The 22,827-nt window shown below is 45.6% G+C and overlaps 1 protein-coding gene across 2 annotated transcripts in view; it reads left to right on the top strand.

Moving 5' to 3' along the window:
- The window catches only part of SLC24A3 (solute carrier family 24 member 3), a 486,110-nt gene extending 464,705 nt beyond the window's left edge, over positions 1-21,405 (top strand). Inside the window, exons 15-16 of one of the 2 annotated variants that reach the window (XM_040447820.1) lie at positions 14,913-14,978; positions 19,483-21,405. In XM_040447820.1, coding sequence (XP_040303754.1) covers positions 14,913-14,978; positions 19,483-19,874 — 458 coding nt within the window. In that variant the 3' untranslated portion in view covers positions 19,875-21,405. The remainder of the gene's footprint in view (positions 1-14,912; positions 14,979-19,482) is intronic. The other variant, XM_040447821.1, reaches the window with a different exon arrangement.
- Positions 21,406-22,827: the final 1,422 nt, after the last annotated feature.

The following is a 22,827-nucleotide window of genomic DNA, read 5'->3' on the forward strand; positions in this document are numbered from 1 at the left end:
CTAAATAACCTGGAAAACTGATCCATATATAATAGACTTTTACCATATGGACTCTCTCCAGGGAGGGATTGACAGACAGGAGCAGGAGACTCAAATCCTTCCAGTGTACCAAAGATCCATTGTGCTTATTTTTTTCTTTACTGTGGTTAGAGGGTGCAATCATATAATGTGAAAGCAAAGCCTTTCAACCAACAACAACAATAACAACTCAGAATTCGTCCTGTAAATGAACCAGTTCCTCCCCATCAGCTTTGAAATCTCCCTGACTGAACGTGGATATCAGGTCTGAAATCCCAACTTAGCAGGGCACATTGTCTGCCATAAATGAGCCCTGATATCTGCCCGCCTTTCCTGTCCTTCTGAAATTCTCCCAACACTCTTCAGAGAACAGAAAATTAAACATAATTCTCATTCAGTAACACCCACAGTCATGAAAACATATGCTTTTCAGGTTCCTGACTTTAGTGACAGGGTGACATCATGAAGACAGAAATTCAGGCCCTATTAGATTTTTGGTCCAAATTCATGTTTTCCATCTGTACATGACATAATTGGGTCACTTTGGTCATTCTGCTGGGATTGTGCACATCGAATCCTGTGGTTGAAGATCACCCTTAACTGAAGTGAAGGGGAAAAGACAGGAGAAGAAACAGGCCACTTCTGTGATCAACAGGCATGGCACATGAGAGAGTGCTCCTGGGGGAAATGTTTGCTCAGAAAACTGGAGAAAGATGTGTCATGTTGCATTTTCTTCCAAATGCTGCTATTTCTGTACTCCATCCCAGAGAGATCTTCATTTTATTTCCAGGATACAGACATCCAATGTAGTGCTCTCTTTTGAAAGCACAAAATCAGCAATATAATCTATAAAGTTTATGAATCGCAGGGAAATCAAAATTTTTGTATATGGTGTGAGGTAGGGGTGCAGCTTCATTCTTTAGAATGTGGACATATGGTTGTTTCAACACCATATGTTGAAAAGATTTCATTTTGAACTTTTAAAATTCAAAGGAAAATATTTATTAACTTATTTTTTATTTTTTTAATTAAAAAAATTTTTTAATTTACTTATTAGAGAGAGGGAGAGAGAGAGAATCCCAAGCAGGTTCTGCACTGCTAGTGCAGAGCCCCATGTGGGCTCAAACTCATGAACAGTGATATCATGACCCGAGCTAAATCCAAGAGTTGGACACTTAACCAACTGAGCCACCCAGGAATCCCTCTTGTATTTATTTATTTTTTTTATTTGAGTATAGTTGACATACATTACCTTAGTTTCAGGCGTACAACTTAATGGTTTGACAAGTTTATACATAATCCCTTGTTCACCACAAATGTAGCCACCATCTGTCCCATTACATTGCTATTGCAATATCATTGACTGTATTCCTTATGCTCTGCCTTTTATTCCTGTGGCTTACTCAGTCCATGTATATATATATATACACATACACACAGTACATCTTCCTTATTGATTCATCTATTGATGGACACTCAGGATACTTCCATGTCTTGGCTATTGTAAATAATACTACATTAAACATAGGGGTGCATATATCTTTTTAAGTTAGTGTGCTTGTTTTCTCTGTATAAATATCCAATATTGGAATTGCTGGATAATGTGGTATTTGGATTTTTTAATTTTGTTGAAGAACTTCAATACTGTTTTCCACAGTGGCTGCACCAACCATGCACAAGGATACCGTTTTCTCCACCTCCTTGCTAATACTTGTCACTTCTTGTCTTGTTGATTTTAGCCATTCCGACAGATGTGAGGTGATACCTCATTACTGTTTTGGTTTGCACTTCCCTAATAATGGGTGATGTTGAACATCTTTTCATGTGTCTATTGGCCATCTGCATGTCTTTGGAAAGATGTCTACTTATTTTTCAGTAATATTCACAACTTAGAGGCTATTAGGAAGCCAATGATTATATATGATTAAGACTGTGTAGTCTAGAATCTTGTATTTTATAAGTAGTAAAATCTTATCAGGAAAATTTTTGAGCCTAACTATGTCAGAAACTAAAAGGTCAAGAAGCAGGGAAGGACAGCCGGGTGAGCTTAATTAAGGAGGGACAGAGTAACAAAACCATCCTCAGAGCCTAGTGGCTTTCTTTAAAATGCTGTGGGGTTTTTTGTATTTTACTCAGATAGTTTGATCTCTTTGATTGAGAGGGCATCCAACAAGGAGGAAATCCTGTAAGCAAAAGAATACTCTGAGTCCCTACGACATACCTAGGTCTCTAGCCCTTCCATTTGCTGCCCAGATACAGCCTCATGCTGCAAATTGTGTAATAATCTCTTCCCCATGTCCCTGTTGATCCATTCTGTTTCCTACCTTGTCTGATGGTTAGGTACCCACATCATCTGTCTGCTACTAGAGTCTGAGTGTAGGACCATGTCCACTTTGTATTTGCCATTCACACTGCACCCTTTACCATCATGCACATAGTGGGACATTTTACTTGTTTAAATAGAGAATAAATTTTATTTTCTCAATGGTAGGGGCAAGAAACTCCATATACATCAATAGGTCCTGAGAGCTTTGCCATATTTCACCTCAGGTAAAAAATTTATATTCATGGTGGTGATTCTGAGTCATCAAGAAAAAGTGATGAAATATTTTCATCAAAAACAGTTGCTGGCCTATAGAGAGGTGGACTTCAATTTTCTGGGAGACTTCACTTGTACAGAATACATCTTTGCCTAGTCACGGTAGACCAAAATAGTGGCCCAGGATTTTGCCCAACCAACCTGTGTCTTTTTGTTTTCCTAGAATCTAGGAGTCCCAGAACATAGCCATCTAGAACCAGAGCACCTCACAGAAGGGGTAAAAGGGCCATTACAAGAGGCTTCTCTGGTCTTTCTCCAGTTCATCTTTCAGGTGTTGGCTTAGATGTTTACTGTAATCTCCCAAGCTCGCATCAGGTGTCATTCCTATACTTTTGAGCAGTTCCCATCATAGCTTACTTTTTTCCCTTTGTCTGAGTCTCCCCCAGACACATGTTCTCCCTTAGGGCAAGGATTGTACCCGTCTTGTGCATTTGTTGTTTCCTCCATGCCTGGTGGTGGTGCCTGGTACTTAGAATTTGCTCAACAAGTGTTTGTTGGATGAATGGCTGCATGGCTGCATGGCTGCATGGCTGCATGGATGGATGGATAGATGATCCTAAACTTTACCACCTGGGGTGATGAAAGACATGTGAGCAGAACAGAATGAAGGAAAAGCCTGACCTGAGAAGAGAGCGGGGATGGGGGGTGGGGGTGGGAAGAAAACCGCAATAAGAATAGCTTAACATTCATTGACCTACTATGTGCCAGGCACTCTAGGCACACCGTGCCCACATAGCCTCATCTAATCCTGACTATAGCTAAATGAGGCAAGGATTACTTCTACAGCCAGCACTTATTGTGCAGCTGCTATGTGCGAAGAACTTGGCAAAGTGCTGGAAACACAGAACGAACTGGGTAGAATAGACCCTCCCCGTTACAACATGCACCAGGGTTGGGGGAGATAGACAGTCCATTAGTGAGTGCGCTAACTTGGGAGAGCAAAAGCCTTATGAAGACAATGATATCATAGAATGGGCAGCATGTGCCACTTTGGATTTGTTGGACAGGAGGTGGGTTCCATGCCGAGGAGGGAATAATAAAAACAAGAGCTGGGTATCTGAAGGGCAGGGGGAGCATTTTAGAAAGAGGGGACTGCAAATGCCAAGGCATTGAAGCTGTATCTGATAATAGAAGGGAAGCCAGGCAATAGAAATGCAGGGGTGGGGTTTACAGGGGTAATGGGTTTCATTCTAAGTGCACTGCTGTCCCAAGTCCTCTTCTGGAGATCAAACTGCCAAGGTTCAGAGAGATTGTCACAGCCAGTAATAGGCAGAGAGAAAACAGTGAGACTTTTTTCTCTCTGCAAAACACCAGAGACCAAAGCAGCAGGGAGGAGAATATCGCCCAAAGCAAACGGTGCCACAGTGCTGCCATGTACAGCTGAGGGCACAGAGGTATGAGGGACATTGCTGGGGTGGGATTTTAGACCAGATCCATCCCTGAGTTTGAATCTTTGCTAGAGGGGAGAATAGGCTCTGCCTATAAGGCTAAAGTGAGCTTTGCAAGTTTCACGTAAAGAAAGAAGGACCTGGGGGTGCCTGGGTGGTTCAGTCAGTTCAGCGTCCAGCTCTTGATTTCGGCTCAGGTCATGATCTCGTGGTTTCATGGGTTTGAGACCCATGTTGGGTTCTGTGCACTGACCTCTCAGAGCCTGCTTGGGACCCTCTCTCCCTCTCTTTCTGTTCCTTCCATGCTTGCACTCTCTCTGTAAAAAAAAAGAAAAAGAAAAAGAAAAGGAAGGAAGGAAGGGAGGGAGGAAAGAAAGAAAGAAAGAAAGAAAGAAAGAAAGAAAGAAAGAAAGAGAAAAGAGAAGAAAGAAAGAAAAGAGAAGAAAGAGAATGAAGGAAGAGTAGGAAGGAAGGACCTGGAGGAAAAAGACCACTCCTCACCCCAAGATTCCTATTCTATACGTTCCAGAGTGATTGTGGCAGCTAAAATCCTTGCTTCCCTAGGCTATGGTTCATTATATGTCTACAGTGGTTTCCCAACTAAAGGTTGGAGGAAACATTCTGGATCCTTCCATGAGGATTATCCCCATTTATTCAGTCCCTGGGTCCCCACCTGGCTTTCATCAGGCCCCTCTATGCAGTCCCCAATGCCCAGCCACATATGGGGGCTCTGTATAACCTCACGCCACAATACAGAACTCGCTTGGAAAAATATTTCCAGGCTCATGAAAAAAGCGCAAACTTAAGGGTTTATTTGCCATGAGCATTTTGTCTTCCCTCTTCTCCACTTCCAGTTTTTCCTGAGAGAGAGGCTTCATTTCTGGAAGGACACTCAGGGGCCTCCTTTCATTTAGCATAGTGGTAACCCCATGATATCTCTCTGCATCTCTCATATCAGAACCAAGAAGCCTGTGTGAGTTTTAATGGCCTCTCCCGCCCTCACAATGGACCTGCTGACAATTCTGAAGCAATGTTTCCATCTCAAGTTGCTGGGGTTTCCAAGTCATAATTACTGGATAATTACCATCAAGACAGCTGTTTTGTGCATAGTTTCAGGCATTTGATAGTGTGGAATAAAGGCAACTTTACAAATTTTGACATTTCTTAGCACTTGTGGTTTGCTTGGAAGCCAGTTAGCTACCTAAGTGCCTGAAATAAATATTTCTAAAAGTCAAAGTTTGGAAAATGAGCACCTCTTGTCCCATTTTGGCAATGAATGTCTGTTCCACATGCTCTAACAGAATTAAGAAAGTCACCAGGCAGGCTCCAGGAAACCAGGACAAAACTCAGACCTCCAAGTTAGGGCTTAAAAATGCAAAATGAATCCACAAAGTAATAGGAGGAGAGTCTGTTTTATTTTCCAAGCAGGAGTCCACCTAACTCCAGAAACTTTAGAGGGAAAAAGAAGAGGTGATCAGAAACTTTCCTTTTCTTAATACATTTTTTAAGGTTTATTTCTTTTAAGAGAGAGAGACAGAGAGAGAGCATGGAGCCCAGTGCAGGGCTCAATCCCACAACTGTAAGGTCATGACCTGAGCTGAAACCAAGAGTCAAATGTTCAACCAACTGAGCCATCCAGTCACCCTGGTGATCAGAAACATTCTTATCCTACACTTTCTGCCCAGCTCATTCTTTTTTTGATCACACATTAACTGAACACTTACTGTGTGCTAAGCTGGTAACCATTGGGGAATGCTTTGGTGAGCAAGCCAGACACTGTCCTGTGCCGCTGGAGCTGCAGCCTCTGGAAGGAGACAGTTATGCAAGTAATTCCAAAAGAAAGTGTGATGTGTGCCCAAAGTGTGATGTTTTTTAAGGTATGTGGCAGGGATTAAGGACCTCCAATGCTTGTAAGGAAGTGATGCTTATTCTGAAAATCTGAGATTATCTGGAGCCAAGCAGGTAAAGAATGTGAGATGATTATCCAGTAAGAGGAATAGCTTGTAGAAGACCAAGCTCCAAGAAAGGTTCACACACCGAAGGACCTGAGGGTAGCGCCTAGGCTGGGGGTAGAGGGTGGGGACAGGAAGTGGAAAAGTGGAGGGATGAATGGCTGGGATGAAACCAGATACAGGAGTCACATGCTAAAGGACACAATGAGCTAGAGCCATGGCAGTCAGAAAATGAAGTGTATGAGGGAGGGAGTGGTGTGATTGCATGTGCATTTTAGAAAGAAGATTCTGACTACCATATAGAGAAAGCATCGGAGCCAGCCAGATAAGACCAGTTATGATACATTTGCAGGGGAAAGAAAATACAGTGACCTGGATTAGGATAGTTTGTATCAGTTAGCTATTGCTACCGTAACGCTGTGTAACAAACCATCCCCAAATTCAGCAGCAAACATACATTATCATACATTTCCCATTCATGCTTCTGTGAGGTGACTCGTGTTTGGCTGATCTAGGTTTGGCTCCAAGCTTCAGACAGGGTTATTCCGTGTGTCTGTCATCCTCTTTGGACCACTGACTTCCTGAGGCACATTCTTTGCAGGATGAAGAGCACAAAAGGTCATCTCAATAATGGAAGTACACTTCAAACCTGTGTTTGTGTTAAATCCACTAATATTCCATTGGCTAAAGCATATCACATGGCCAACCCCAAATCTAAGAAGCAGAAAAATGCCTCTGCCCACCATGAGGCTGTGGAAAGGGGGTGGACACAGAATACAAGGGAAGGGAACTGAGACCAGTGATCCACTCTGCCTCAGTTGTAGCAGTGAAGTGAGAGAATAATGGAAGGTGCCAGAAGAAACTGCAGAATAAGAATCAGCAGGACCTGGTGGTTGATTTCTCATCAGCTTCTAAACATCTATTAATGGGGAGGTGAGTTGGGAGAAGACAGGGGCCTGGTCATCTGAAGATTTTATTGGCTGTTGTGGAAAGTTTGAATTGTGTTCCAATGGCCACTGAGGATTCAAGCAGAGTAAAGGCATCGTTCACTTTATGCTTTAAGATCATATTTGATACTGTTTGGAAATGTATGACAAGAAGGCAAAGAAGAGGAAAACTAGTCCAGGAGCTGGTGACAAGATGCTAGTGATGGGGGCTAAGGTGGTGTGAGTATAGGAAGGGACAAAAAGTTTTCAGAAGAATTAATAAGGTTTTCTCATGGATGCGTGGAGGGGCTGAGGAAGAGAAAAAGTGAAGGTAACTTCTGGTGCCATTCATGGAGATGTGTAAGACCACCAGGGGGTAGGGAACATATTTAGGAGGAAATATCAAGGGGCAGGGGGGCTTCATGTTCATGTGCCTGCCCCAAGAGTCATTGATGCAGGGCAGCTTGGCATTTCCATGGTTTGGGGGGAAAGCCCTCAGGCACAGACACTGGTACTGGTCATGGGGAGGCAGCCGGTCCCACCAGAATGGTAAGAAGGGGCACTGGGATGGAGTCCCATTAGCATCTGCCATACTGGCATTTGTGGTTCTTATGGTTCATTCAAGGTAGTTTCAGAAATGGTAGGCAAAAAAGGCCAAGGTGCAACTTTTGAGAGTTCTTAGTGGATGAAGAGAACTCTGACTTTTTCTCTGTGCCCTGCTGGCTACAAAGAAGAGTCTAAAATTTACTGTCAGAATTCCAGTGCTCAGTGTTTACTTGATCCCTCACCAGCTCCCTGGCCTTGTGTGATACTGTGATTTATAGTAAGAAATAGATGTTTGATCTTCATTCCTGTTTCTAGCACAGAGCTCTTAAAGCTTCTGAAATTTCCCAAATGATAAGAACTATAAGGTGTCTTCTGTTAGATGAATGAGATGACTTTCCAACCCCACATAAGGATGAGAGCTAGTTGTCAGAGGAACCAACCATGTGATTAAAAGGTTGACATTTTCAGTCCCACCTCTGACCTCCAGGGACAGGAGACAGGCCAGAGGTTGAATCGGTTGCCAATAGCCAAGGACTTAACCAATTGCCTATGCAGTGAAGCCTCTATAAAAACCCAGAAGGAGGGGATTCGGGGAGCTTCCGGATTAGTGAACGTGTGGAGGTTGGCAGAGTGGTGCGCTCAGAGACAGCTCTGTCCCTTTCCCCAGACCTTGCCCTGTTCATCTTCTCCAACTGGCTTCTCCTGAGTTCTACCCTTTTAGGACACACTGGTTACACAGTCAATAAAATGTGTTCCTGAGCTCTGTGAGCCACTCCAACAAGCTAATCAAACGCAAGCAGTGCGTCCTTTGAATCTCCAATCTATAGCCAGTCACTCGGAAGCACAGGTGACACCTGGACTTGTGACTGGTGTCTGGGGTGAGGGAAGGAGAGTCTTGTAGGACTGAGCCCTTCCTTCACCTGGGCCGTCTGACGGGGTCACTGGGTGAATAGTGTCAGAACTGAGTTAAATTGTAGGATACCCATGGGGGTCACAGAAATGCTTGCATGCATGGGGAAAACCCACACCACACACACACTGGAGTTGGTGAGCAGAATCTTACCTTGGCCACGTGCTGAACTTCCCAGAGTGCCAGCTGCCTCGTCTTTACACAGGGAGAACAAAACCCACCCTACTTGCTCCGGAGAGCAACTGTGCAACTGTGTTCATGACAGCACTCTGGGAAGGACAGGACTCAGCCATCAAAGTGCCTTTTTTCTCAAGGCTTATTCATTGTTTTACCTCATTTAATTGTGTCAGGGAAAGAGATTCCCACCCAGTGATAGCTTACAACATCAAGCCACGGCTAGACACTCCATTTGGAGCCTACACCCGCACAAATGTTCAAATTACCCAAATCTGAAAATGCGAAGTGACATGTAACATGTGTTCCAGGTTATAATAAATTAGCAAGAATCCAGGGGCTTCTTATTTTTCCTCAAAGAATTTGCCGGTGGTGTGGAGCTGACCTCAAACCATAGAGAGATTTTAAACTATAATATGGGGAAGTTATAATCTTTGAGGCCAGGGATGTTGGCTCTCCAAACTGTGTAGGATTTAGGGAACTGTTTTCTCAACCGCGTGCATGCTTAAAACTAGGTCTGACTGGGTCTCTGTGTGTGCATCCGTATGAAAACAAATGCACATTTGGAGGGCCCACATTTGTGGGCCAAATTCCTGTTTTCTTTGGAACCAACTAGCCTGCTGTTTCCTCTGCAATAATTATTTACCATGAGGGAATTAGAGAATGAATTTGTGTATTTTGAAGGCAAGAAATAAAAACAGTGTTAAATGTCGGGCAGTTGTGCCTAGGATGCTCTCTGGTGGGCATTGCCATGGAGATTTTCTGCATTTGCACTTAATGGGCCCTGCATCTGTGACTCAGGGAGCACGAAACCATCATTCAGAGCAACACTGCACAGCTGCAGCCCAGAGGCTTATGCAAAGGTGGTCCAGAGATGGGGATGGCCCATGCTATTGTCCGGCTTAGCACATCCCAAGAAACTACTTTTAAGGGGGTTAAGTTAAACTTGCTGCCCTCAAGGAAACTTACTGGGGTGATGGAAATGTTTTATATCTTGTTGAGATGTCACACACATGGGTACATGCATTTGTCAAAACTTATCCAATAGTACACTTGAGATCTGTGCCTTTACTGTGTGCAAATTATGCCCCAATTAAAAAAAAAAAAACATTTTGGTTTTTTTGGCCCCCTCACTTTGTTGCTTAAAAAGATCAGCTTAAAACCACCCCCACGTCAGTCTCCTCATCCAGCTCTATATGCACTCTTGCCCCTAGCCACCCCACCTCACTGCCTCCAATGCACACATGCACCCCACGCATGTGCACACACGTGCACATACACATGTACACAAGGATACACACGTGCTCAGCATCACCAGCAGATGCTTATTTAAATGTACAGTGCGGGGGTGACTGGGTAGCTCAGTCGGTTAAGCGTCCCACTTCAGCTCAGCCCTACATCGGTATGGAGCCTGCTGGGATTCTCTCTCTCTCTCCCTTTCACTCTCTGCTCCTCCCCCACTTTTTCTCATTCTCTCTCAAAATACATAAAGAAATAAACTTTAAAATTAAAAAACATACAGTGTGTGTAGAGAGGTAGAGATCTAGGTGCTATGTGGAAGGAGGAAAAACTGAAGACACAGGCATCTACCCTCAAAGCATCAGGACTAGTTGGGGAGGTAAGAAGGAGACCAGGCAAGGTCAGGATATGATCTGCATCACAAGGGGGGATAAGACCAGCAAGGGCTCAGTGAACTTGGAAAAGACGAAAGGACTTCGGGAGCAATGGGCAGAATAGAAGTGAGGTGGGAAGGATGTGAGCACCCCATCTGACCCGACTGAGGTCCGGAAAGGGAGACAGCAGTGTGCCAAGGTGGGGAAGGTGAATCTCCCCCATTTGGAGAGGCTCCCAGTGCCCAACTACAGAGAGAGGATGCTGGTGGTGTGTGTGTTTGTGTGTGTGTGTGTGTGTGTGTGTGTGTGTGTGTTTGGGGTCCCAGCAGAGCCCCTGGAGGTCTTCATGATCTTCATTCCTTCTTCTCCTCTGGGTGGGAGGGACCACTGTAGATCTCTTTTCATGTTGTTTGTGAGCTACGAAAACAATGCACCCTAATAGCCCCAAACTGGAAGCAACCCAGATACCTATAAGCAGGAGAATAATTAGATAAACTGTGTTATATTTATGCTGTTATAAAGAGAAGTGAGCTAGTAATGCAATGAAAAATACCCAGGAATCTTAAAAAAATTATGCCGAGTAAAAGAATCCTGGTGTAAAAGAATGCACATTATTGGGTTCCATTTATATGAAATTTCTCAGACTGGCCTAGCTTAGACACAGTGATTGATCTAAGTGAGACTGATGAGGGAACAAGAGAACTTTCTGGGAAGCATGGAAGTGCTCTATATCATGACTACAGTTTAGGTTACACGGTTTGTAGGTGTTTCTCAAAACACACTGAGCAGCGCAATTAGGATTTGTAAATTTCACCATACAGAAATTGCATCCAGAAACAAAACACCTGTGAACTATTATCAAACACTATGAAAATGGTATAATTCTTGCAATTTTTCTGACTGCTTGAAAACTTTCATAATAAAATGTTAGGTAGACAAAATGAGCTATATCCATTCATAAAAAATGAAGTGGAGAAGGGGGGCAGGGAATGTTGGGCAGGATGCATTGCTTCTGGAATCCCATCTGGAAGTGGCATCCAGGGTCTGTCTGCTCTCAGCCTCTCTCTGACCAGTCTACTCTGCTCCATTTCACTTTTGCAATGAAATGGATTCATTGTCCATCCATTGGTTACATATTGAAGCATGTGGTTTGTGCTTAGCCCTGTGCCAGGCAGAGGAAAAGGTCAGACATGGTTCCTGCCCTCATGGTGTTTGACATCTACTGAGGCTTTGATCAGGGGACTGCTGGGTGGTGAGCTTATAAAAGCAGCAGCCAGGGATGCCAGGGAAGGGATTAGGCAGCTCATGAGTGAGTGGAGGATAATGGCCCAGACGCACTGAGAACCCATTATACACTGGGTCCTTTTCAAGCTTTAACATAGATTAATTCCATTAATTCTCACAACCACCTCATTAGGTGGGAATTGTATTATCCCCATTTTACTTCTCAGGAAACTGAGGCTTGGGGAGGTTAAGTCACTTTTCCATGATTATATATCAAGAGGGTGACCAAGCAGGGATTCAGAAGAGGTTTGGTGAACTGGGTCTGGAGCCCATGCCCTAAACCAAGGGTTAGCAAACTTTCCGGAAAGGGCCAGAAGAGAAATATTTTAAGCCTTGTGGGCCGTATGGTCTCTATCAAACTTATCAGCTCTTCCATTTCTACATGAAGGCAGACACACAGACGGCATGCTAAGGAACGGGCTGAGCTCCAGTAACACTTCATCTACAAAATCAGGCGATGGGCCAGATTCGGCCGATGGCCCGTAATTGACTAACTCCTGCCCCAAACCATCCATAGTCTCCAGTAATTGGGAAGTGTTCAAGTTGGACCCAGAGGCAACTGAAGGAACCCTAATCCCTGACAGGCATGTCCATGTGGAAGTGGGGGTTCAGCTAGCAAGGAATCAATACAGTCTTTGAGAGCGCAGGTCTCTAACTAGTGAAATAGCAAAAATAACCCCTGTGGGTGCATGTGGCAGAGAAAAAGGTGAAAATGTGAAGAAAAAAAAAAAACTACTCAGAAACCTCACCAAGGTTGGTTGTCTTTAGTCTTTGGAGCCAGATTTAGAATTTTAGAAGCACCACTCTTTGAGACTTTATGTCAACGAGGAAGGGTGAAGTTCCAGTGCTCTAGTTGAATATTATTCATTTGGAAAAGGCAAAAGCCTTGGCCAAAGAGAATTTTCCTGCTTGGAGCTTGGCTTTCACTGGCTCTTGGTTTCCTATGGGCAGGAAATCACTTTACTCAACTCTTGCTGCTGACAAGGATTCAACCCTGGAACTCAAAGGGTGAGCTGGGCTTAAAATGCATTGGCCACATTCTTAGAAGAATCCATGTAATGTTGAAAATTAAGAGCTCAAAAGGTTTTCTGAGTGTTCACAGTTTCAGGGTCAGCCCAAGGACTGTGATGAGTACAGCCCCAGCAGGCTCTTACTCACTCTGAACAGGGGCTGCCATCTTGCTCTGAGAAACCCTGACTTTCCCCGTAAACTCTGGCCAGGGTACATGTGGCATTATCATAGGTTCAGTATGGACAGAATACTTTGGGGCAGAGAATCTTTTTCAGTACAAGGCATTTGTGATGGACATTGGCCTCGTTATACCTACACAGCTGATCAAAGGAGGAAAATCGATCTATAGCCAGGTGGAGGGTCTGCAGGAAGGTGAACTACCAGCTGGACTGGGATGGATCCAATCCCTCATTATTTTTTTTACACTGACTTAACCAGGTCAACCCACTGCTTTAGTGTCACAGAGACATGCTTTGAGTCCTTTACTCTTAGGAAGGCATTTATTGGCTGGGAATAATTTCCAGCTGGGGTTTGGCAGATTGGCTCACATGGATTGTGCAGGCAGGGGAGAAAGTCCAGCGCATTCCCTCTGGGACAGAACCTTGCATAAGGAGATGTGTTATGTTCCTGGGTCCCCACACAAAGGGTCTGTTTGGGGAAAGCAGTTTCCTGTCACCAAAAGGTAAACCAAACACATCCTCCTACAGAGATACCCATGTGTTTCCATACCTACACTGCAGGGATAAACTGGTAAAGGGGCACCAAGAGATGCCTTGAACCTTGTCAGAAGGTCCCCTGACCACTTCTACTGACAATAATCACTCTCTGTTCTCTAATGAACTGATCAGCCTGCCTTGCTTTTCCTTTCTGTAAACACAGGTGAGCCTTTGACTCCCGGCAAGACAGTGTACGTTGGTGGGGCTCTATGGTCCCCCAGCCTCCATGCAGATAAGACTTTATAAGAGAACTGGTGTAAAAGGGATGTCAAAGTCAAAGCCCCAGAACCCGTGGAGATCAGAAGTGGGTTTAACCTCCGTACTTGCTCTAAGTCAGTGGTTCTTAAGCTTTCTCATGCATCAGAACCACCTGGAGGTTTATTAAAATACAGCTCGATGGGCCCATCCCCAAAGTTTCTGATTCAGGAAGACTGGGTGAAGCCTGAGATCCTGCATTTCTAACAAGCTCCCATGTGATGCTGCTCGAGCCTATCCAGGGACAACGCTGCTCTAAGGCATACCTCCTATCTCAGGGTAGCCAACCTCGTGACCCTTTGACTGAGGTCAGGGCAGAAGGGACATCTTCTGTGCACTATGGAAAAAATTCTATGATCTTTGTTGGCTGGGTCGGCCTCTAAATATTCCCTACCTGCTGTGCCCACTACTATAGCCACTGATCATATATGGCTCTTTGAATGTAAATGTGAATTGGTTGAAGATAAGGTTAAAGTTTTTGTTCAGTTGGATGAGCCACCTTTCAAGGGCTCAATAGCCCACATGTGCCTAATGGCTGCCATATGGGACAGCACAGATACAGGACATTTTCATCATTGCAGAAAGTTCTACTGGACAGAGCTATTTTATAAGAATTCCAAAAATTGTTTCTCTCTTTTCAGTGTTTGGCTGCTAACCCCACTGTCTTACTCTGAAAAACAAACAAAACAAAAATCCTTTTATGAATATCACAAATGGAATGTTAACTCTTTCTTCTTCTTTGCTTGCTCACAGTAACAACCCTTATCCACTTCTTCCTGTCAAGTTTGGGAAGAGGTCACAAACTAATGCAAAAGAGAGAAAAAAGTTTTTATGAGGTGCCTGGTGGCTCAGTTGGTTGAGCATCCAACTCTTGATTTTGGCTCAGGTCATGATCTCAGGCTCCTGGGATTGAGCCCCGTGTGGGGTTCTGAACTGAGCATGGAGCCTGCTTAAGATTCTCTCACTCTCTCTCTCTCTCTCTCTCTCTCTCTCTCTCTCAGTCCCTTTTGCCCTGCTCGCTCTCTCTCTCTCTCTCTCTCAAGAAAGAGAGAGAGAGAGAGAGAGGAGAGAGAGGGAGAGAGAGAGAGAGAGAAAATTTCAGTAATATTTTTCAAAATTTTGCTCCCATCACCCATGTTAGGAAATTTACTCAAAAGGTAAACCTAAAAGCTATGTGCCAGGAAAGCAAATGCTCCCTGGAGGTCAGGTCCACAAGGGAAATATTGTGAGCAATAAGAATCAGGCCACACGTCAGAGAATTGGAGTGCCATGCTGCAGCCCAGTAGGCACTGCCCCTGGATGGAAGGACGGGGTTGGACTGAGAGTGGACTACACAAGGGCACCCCCTAGCTGTCCTAGGGAAGTAGATATTCCCACTACCAATCCCAGAGCAAGGCTATCCAAACTGCCCTTTGCCATCCTAGAGGAGAGATTTGCACTGACTGCTACTCAGAATTGCTTGAGCTCCTGCACAGAGCAGATGCCTTTTTGGAAGCCTAACTGCACATCCTTTCTTACAGATTCGGCTAAACAGCAGAGGACTGATCTACTCCGTGGGCTTACTCCTGGCCTCCGTCTTTGTTACGGTAGGGCTTCAGCTTATTCCCCTCTCGAGTTCCTGTGTTCTCCCCACCCCCACCCTTGGGTTCTTTGGCCACAGAGTTTGTTTGGACACCAGATGGGCTTGGCCTTCTGGTGGATGGGGACAGTCAGCCTCCAGATGTCCCATCTCCTTCGTGGCTGTCTCTTCTATAAGTGGATCCTAGCAACTCACTAGAAAACATTCCCTCTTTCTGAACGGAGCCAGCCCACCTCTGAGAAGCAAGGCCCTGCCTTATGTCAAGCACAAGCCATTTTATCAAAAGCAAAGGGGAGATCCACTTTTTCTGCAGGATTAGTGAAGAAAAGGGTAGATTCCAATTAATTGTCTGTTCCAAGTTAATAAGCACCTCTATAAATCCATGGATTTGACCAATTCTCAGAGACTAAGAATACATCATTTCATTGACAGTATACTTTCATGCCATTCCACTGTCTTGGCTATCATATCTATTTGTATAGTACGATATTCCAACTCAGCTGCCATGTTTGGTAGAAACAGATTCATACCAACACATGAAGTATCCATTCATATACAAGTATGTGGTTAAATTTTCACATTAGTGAACATTGAGGGGTACCTGGATGGCTCAGTTAGTTGAGCATCTGACTTCAGCTCAGGTCATGATTTCATGGTTCATAAGTCCAAGCCCTGAATCAGGCTCTGTGCTGACAGCTCAGAGCCTGGAGCCTGCTTCAGATTCTGTGTCTCCCTCTCTCTCTCTCTCTGCCCTTCTCCCATTTGCTCTGTCTCTCTCACAAATATAAATAAAAACATTTTTTTAAATATAAAAAAAACATTGAGATGCAATGTGGTTTTTCCTGAAATCTTCAAGGAAATCATCATTGAATTATACTGGCATGTGAATGTCCATATAGTTGATAATGGGAATTTAGAAGAGCAGGCAGGAAGCTGGCGAGGTCATTTATGGGATCAGACTGTGAGTCAAATTTCAAAGATTTACTAAAGCAAACACTGTCTTACGCAAAAGTGGAAACCTATGCAATTTTTCTTCCATAGCATAGGAGTTTCTTTGAGTCTGTTATGACTTAGGGTTATGAGACCTGTCATAGCCACACATTGTGCTCAGTGCTTTGCATTCATTTTCCCCTTTGGAGCTCATCATGCCCCCATCATGTAGCCACTATATTAGCCCCATTATACAGATGAACATCTGAGACCTCTAGGGAAGTTGACACCAAATGAATGAAGGGGCAAGCCATCTGACACCAGAGCGCATGCTTACAGCTACATGTGTACACCTGTAGGAGATGGGGCTGGCCACCACCTGGGATGTTGAAATGGGGCTGCTGGAATGCTGGAGAGAAGTAGGTTTGTGGGGGGGGGGGGGGGGGGGGGAAGAGTAGTTTCAAACCTCTTGAGCTATCTTGCCTATTTGACACCCAAGGGGAAAGGTCAAGAAAGCCATTGGAAAGATGAGTCTGAGTTCAGGAGAAGCGTCCAAGCTGAAGGCACAATGATATTTAAAGCCCTGCGGTTGGATCAGTCAGCAAGAGGGTGAGTGAGGACAGAAAAGAGGCCCAGCATCTGAGTCTTGGTGCCCTCTGGTAGTTCGAGGTCAGGATGATGACAATAAACCACCAAAGGGAACAGAGAATGAGCAATCAGAGAGGTGGGAGGCAAAGCAGGAGAGTATGGCATCTGGAAGCTAAGGGGAGAAGGTGTTTCGGGATGGAGGGAGTGATTGGCTCTGTTATGGGAAAGGAGTCCTGAGTGTTGGCCATTTGGTTTAGAAATATAAAGTTATCAGGGGACGCCTGGGTGGCTCAGTCGGTTAAGCGTCCGACTTCGGCTCAGATCATGATCTCACAGTTCGTGGGTTCAAGCCTCGTGTCGGGCTCTGTGCTGACAGCTCGGAGCCTGGAGCCTGCTTCGGATTCTGTGTCTCCCTCTCTCTCTGTTCCTCCCCTGCTCTCACTCTGTCTCTCTCTCACTCTCTCAAAAATAAATAAAGATTTTTTAAAAATTAAAAGAAAAAAGAAATACAAAGTTATCAGTCCTCTTGATGAGGGTGGCTGCATGGGGGCAATAAGGCCGAAGGTTGAGTAGAACAAGGTAACAGGAAGGAAGGAGAGAAATTGGATGCAATGGTGTTTACAACTCTTTGAAGTCATCTTTCTGTGAATAAAGGAGAGAAATGGGAATCCAGAAAAAATGTAGTTGTTTTTTAATATGAGGGAGCTAGCAGCATTCTTGTACTCCAGTTGGAGTAACCCGGGGAGTGATGGGGAGATGGAAATAAAAGAGGGGCAGTTTCTGGGACCATGTTCTTGAGCGGTAAGGGGAGGTGGGATGGTGTGCACATGTGGGGGAGTGGGCCATGGACAGGGTCGTGGGCGACGGGTCCTCACTGGCAGGAGAGAAGGTGAGCAAATGGATCTGGTGGTGGGAGTTCTGTGGATGGGAACATCATCATGCACTGAGAGTGAGGGTGGAAAAGGAAGGTATTGGGGGTCTCAGAAGAGGGGAGAGGTCAGAAACAGCCATCCAGGAAAGGGAGAGACAGTGCACTTAGGGAAATGTGGAATGATTGCCATAAGTGGCTCACTCAAGGTTTGTGGGCTTGAATTAAAAGTCAGAACCTTCAGGGGGGCACCTGCGTGGCTCAGTTAATTAAGTGTCAACTTCTGCTCAGGTCATTATCTCACAGCTTGTGCATTGAAATTCCACATCAGGATCTCTGCTGTCAGAGCAGAGCCTGCTTGGGTTCCTGTCTCCCTCTCTCTGTGTCCCTCCCCAGCCCGTGCTTTCTCTCTGTCTCAAAAATAAATAAAAACATCAACAAAATTAAAAACAAACAAAAGTGAGAAACCTCGGGTGCACCTGGATGGCTCAGTCCCTTGAGCGTCCGGCTCTTGGTTTTGGCTCAGGTCATGATCTCACAGATTGTGAGTTCCAGCCCTGCATTAGGCTCTTGTGGTGACAGCATGGAGCCTGCTTGGGATTCTCTCTCTCCCCTCTCTCCCTGCCCCTCCCTCCCTCTCTCTGAAAATAAATTTAAAAAGCAAAACAACAGCAACAACAAAAAAAACAAACGTAAAAAGTGAGACCCTTCGGCATGGCCAGGCGTTTTCCTCCAGCCTGGGTCAGCTGCGTGGAAGCAATATGGAATAGCTGGAAGCAGGGCTTGAACCAAAAGGCTGTGGTTTTAGCCATACAAGGACAAAAGTGCTAGAGAGATACATGTAAACAGTGAAGAGTGCTTAGGGGTGGTTCTAACGATTGTTGGTGGAATTTAAGCAGGGTAAGGTGAGAGAGGGGTGATGGGCAGTGAAATGGTGGGGGTGGCAATGAATTCTGGGTCCTGGGAGTCTGCAGAGTTGTAGGAGTACAGGGACCAGATGGAGTAAGCAGGAAAGAAGAGATGGCTGTCAGAGAGTGAGGTGTTTGGCACGGAGTCCTTTCTGTTCTTGCTAATCACCAGGTCTCAGCTGCAGGGCTGTCCAGCAGAACTTGTCCGCTGTCCTGTACCTGCACTGGACAGCAGCCACTGGCCACGTGTGGATGTCAGGCACATGAAATGTGGCTAGTACAACTGAGGAACTGAGTTTTTAAGTCTATTTTGAGAGAAGGCGGGAGAGAGCGCATGAACTGGAGAGGGGCAGAGGGAGAGGGAGAACCCCATGCAGCCTCCACGTGGGCTCAGCACCAAGCCCAGCCCTGGGCTCTACCCCACAACTGTGAGATCATGACCTGAGCTGAAATCAAGAGTCAGATGCTCGACCAACTGACCCACTAAGGCGCTCCAGGAATGGAGTTTTTAATGTTATTTGATATACATTTAAATTTGGGGGGCCACCTGTGGCTAGTGAGTGCAGTGCAGGTGCGAGGCATGGCTGCAGGAGACTGGGTGTAGGACGGGTGTTGGGAAGATCCTCTCGGTTGATGGTGAAATTGCTGGGCAGGACGACAAGGTGCTGTAGACAGGAGTGGCAGTGGGTAGGACTCCGGGCTCTGGGGAAGGACGAAAAAGACTGCTTTTGCAGTGTTGACTGCAAGTGAGTGGGATGGAGTATGACTGCTGGAAGACTTTAGATTCCAAGCTTAGGTTTTTTGAGAGGAGAAAAAAATAAAGAGTGCATAAGGAGCAGCGAAGAGCAAGGGGTACAGCCTTCTTGCCTCTAGGTGCAGGAATGGAAGAGGTGTGGCCTCCACTGCCAGGGCTGTGTCTGCAGGGGCCAGGGGCTGCCTGGGGCAAGAGGGTGAAGAGGCAGAACAGGTGCCACCAGCACAGAATAGTGCGGAGCAGTGACGGCCACCATGCCCGTGTTGATTGGTCCCATCATTATGACTTTGTAAAGTTATCTCCCAAGTTCTGACTTCCCACATGAACGATGGGTTTGGGGGTGCTCAGAGACCATCAGTGCTCCACGAGATCAGCCATTGGCAGCCCTACCCCCGGCTATGGCCACCCCAAGGCCCAAGGCTACCTCTTCCCGCACCCTCTGACCCTGCTGTGTGTGTTGCAGGTGTTTGGCGTTCACCTGAACAAGTGGCAGCTGGACAAGAAGCTCGGGTGCGGGTGCCTTTTCCTGTACGGTGTGTTCCTGTGCTTCTCCATCATGACAGAGTTCAACGTGTTCACCTTTGTGAACTTGCCCATGTGCGGGGACCACTGAGCCGCCTGGCCACCCACCGAGCCTCAGTCCTTCTTTACTGTGCAATACAAGACCCGGCCGCACCCCGAGTCACGCGGGCCCCCAGAGCCGGCACATCCGGCTCTCCCGCGCTGTTCACAGGCCTCTGCTCCTGCCTTGGTGGCCCAGGCTGTTCCCACCCCTCCCTGCTCCCCCTCCTCCATGGGTTTCTCTCACCCACCCCTTCCTGCCTCCTCCGTGTGAAGACTCTGACATCCGCGTGAATTTTCAAGCTCCATTTTTGAACAGTGACTGAGATTCTAGAAAAACTGGCTGCTAACTGGCCCAAGCCAGGCAAAACTTACTACAATCCCTCCTCCTTTTTTAAGTTATTGGATGGAAGACAAACCTAATTTATGACCTGAGACTGTCGAAGGAATAGAGAGGAGAGGGTGTATTGATGCTAGGGAGTGTTTGGGATTTTGTTATGTTTTGAGGCGATACCTAGGTTACTACTGGGTTTGGGTGGGGTTGTTTCACTTTGGGGGGGCTCCCCTTTTTATTCCTTTTCTTCCAGAGATGGAGAACTTCTCTCGCATCTTTCACCGGGCTCTGGATTAGTGGATGATCCACAGGTTGTCCCCGCCATGTCTTCTGGGATCAAGCCCCAGGCATGGTGGAACATGCATGAATTTAGTGCTTAGTAGAGGAACATCTGGGCGAGGCCACGGGGAACAGATGCATGATGTTTCATATGCAAGGATGCCTCCCTGAAGTCCTGTAGGCGTCATCTAGGGGGCACAAGGCTTTTGAGGAAGAAGACAGCTTCCCACATATCCATTAGGACAATCATTTTGTCACTAGGTTCCTTCTAGTCTTTCAAGCAATAGTTCTAGCCTGCCTGAGGCCTTTGATGAGGGGCCCCGGTTACACCACCCGTCCTGGAGGTGCCGGGAAGTCAGCGCCAGAAGTTTCCCAGCCCAAGAGTCCCTGAGATGCGCTCTCATCACTTGGTATTCGGGGTGACAGGGAGAGACCCAGAGGCCACCACTGCTTTTTGTGCAGGAGCTATAGACACTGGTTTCTTGGAAAACGGAGAGAAGCGCACTTTGCACAGACGTCGTCAATAAAGTCCCAATTTGCCACTCGGTATTGAGTACACTGGACCCTGACAGCTGGCTTTTGGGCCAGCGTCCTTCCTCGTGGGACGCCTCCACCAAGCTGCCCCAGCTCCACCCCTCCCATCCTGGAGGGATGGCGAGGGAAGGAGGATACAGAGAACTGACACCTTGGGAACCGCAGAATGTGTTCAATGCAGACTCGCTCAAGGGCATAAGTTATTGTGAACGTTGCTGCCAATCACTGCTCAACAGCCCTGCTAGATTTTGTATGATGCTGAATTATTATGCAGACTAATTCCACCGAGTTGAGACCCACCCATGCTTGTTACACTTGTATTTATTGAAACTGTGGATTCTTGCCCGTGCCGCCCCCTGTATTTACTTTAAGCACTGATCACTTATCATTCATTCAGTATGGTTTTCCCCCCGCCGTCCCTTGTACACATTCTGGTATGAATTGTAAAAATAACCTGCTACAAATTGGTTGAATGTTTCTGTCAATGGTGCAAACCAAGGCCAGCGTTAGCCAGCCGACGAGGCACCTGCCCGAAGAAGGAACGGGAGAGGAAATCACCAATTTGGGCTCTCAGAGCTAAGACACACGTATTGATTCTGTTGCACATTTTGCACTGGTTTATGGAGATTGTTTTCTTGGACGGATAGTGTAAAATAAACCTCTCTGTTCTATATCCTTCCTTGAGTGGCACGCATGTTACTTCCTCCCCTGGAGTGTTGCCTGTTTTAACTGTGCTGACCAGTATGCCTGGAAGGAAGCTGCCACGTATTGGTGCTTCTGCTCTTTTTGGGTGGACTCAACCTGGAAAGCTGGCAAAATGGCGGGTTTCTGGTATGAAGTGGCAAATCATGGGTCTTCTCTAAATCTTGAAGGGTCTTAGGATCTGTCATCCTATAGAATACGTGCAGCGCTCTGTTAGGAATTCTTTCTTGCAGCTAAAGTGGGAGGAACAGATTCCAGCATGGCCGACAGTTGTCCAGCAGTTCAAGTTCTCCATCCTGTGTGATTGTACTAGTTTTTGATCTGGAAAACTCAGACTTCCCCAAAGCCAACTCCTTAAAAGAGAGGGTAACACATCATTGTAATACACCACATTCTTACCCTGCAGGACTCCCAAGAAATAATTATCCAGATCTAAAAGTAGACCAAGGTTAGTTAACAAGCCAGGTGTCCACCTGAAGCAACAGACTTCATTTATAGGAGCCAGAAAAAAAATTGCCAATAAGGCACAGCACCAAGTTTTATTTAACTATTTAAGAAAATATATTCCCAGGTTGGAGGGAAAAGGTCCTTAGCTTTGTTTTGAATGTTGACATCTAAAAATGCTTTACCACTGTATTTGTGCATTTAATAAATACATGCTGGGCACAGACAGTATTGTCATTATTCTGATTGGTGCTTACAAAGCATAAGATACTTTCACTTCAAATATTTTGTTATACTGGTCTCAATTCGCTTTACTCTTAAGCACAGCATTTGATCTGAAACTTGATTTTTTTTTTCTTTTAAGCATACTTTCTATGAAATCTTTAGAAATCATAGTTCCATGCTTAATTTCTCAAAGAGAAAATCCTGGTATGGGGTAAAGTTCCCATTCATAATGACTGCCAACCTAGGAACTGGAAGGTTTCTTATAGGAAATGAGCATTTAGCCTATTTCTGACCAGATCCCTGCCATGCATGATTGTTTCTTGAATTGTCGACTACGAATGTGGTTCTAAATGAGCTGGCTTCTCCAATGATGCAAAATTGTCCATATTGCTATTTTCACTGCTTCCACTGTTCTGGAATTTGTTTGGGAGGGGTTAAGGTGGGTTTGAGGGAAGAACTTTTATTCAATATCTCATACCTGACAGTAACACCAGAGAACCCTCTCAGCAGTTTTCTGGAGTGTGCTAGTTTCAGTTAACTCCCCAGGCTGTGTTCTTGTGCACAAGAGGACAAGGGAAGGCAGATACTGGTTTGTGCTTCTTCCTCAGCACATCGTAGTTGATCCCACAGGGAGGATTGCCAGAATGTCCTCTTTTTTTCTGGAAAGCATATTCCCAACCATGGCCTGCTGGGAGCACTGCCAGCACTCATACCCTTTATGTGGCATTG

This window comes from Herpailurus yagouaroundi, unplaced genomic scaffold (assembly GCF_014898765.1).
Source record: "Herpailurus yagouaroundi ecotype Mexico unplaced genomic scaffold, PumYag 196, whole genome shotgun sequence".
NCBI lineage: Eukaryota > Metazoa > Chordata > Mammalia > Carnivora > Felidae > Herpailurus > Herpailurus yagouaroundi.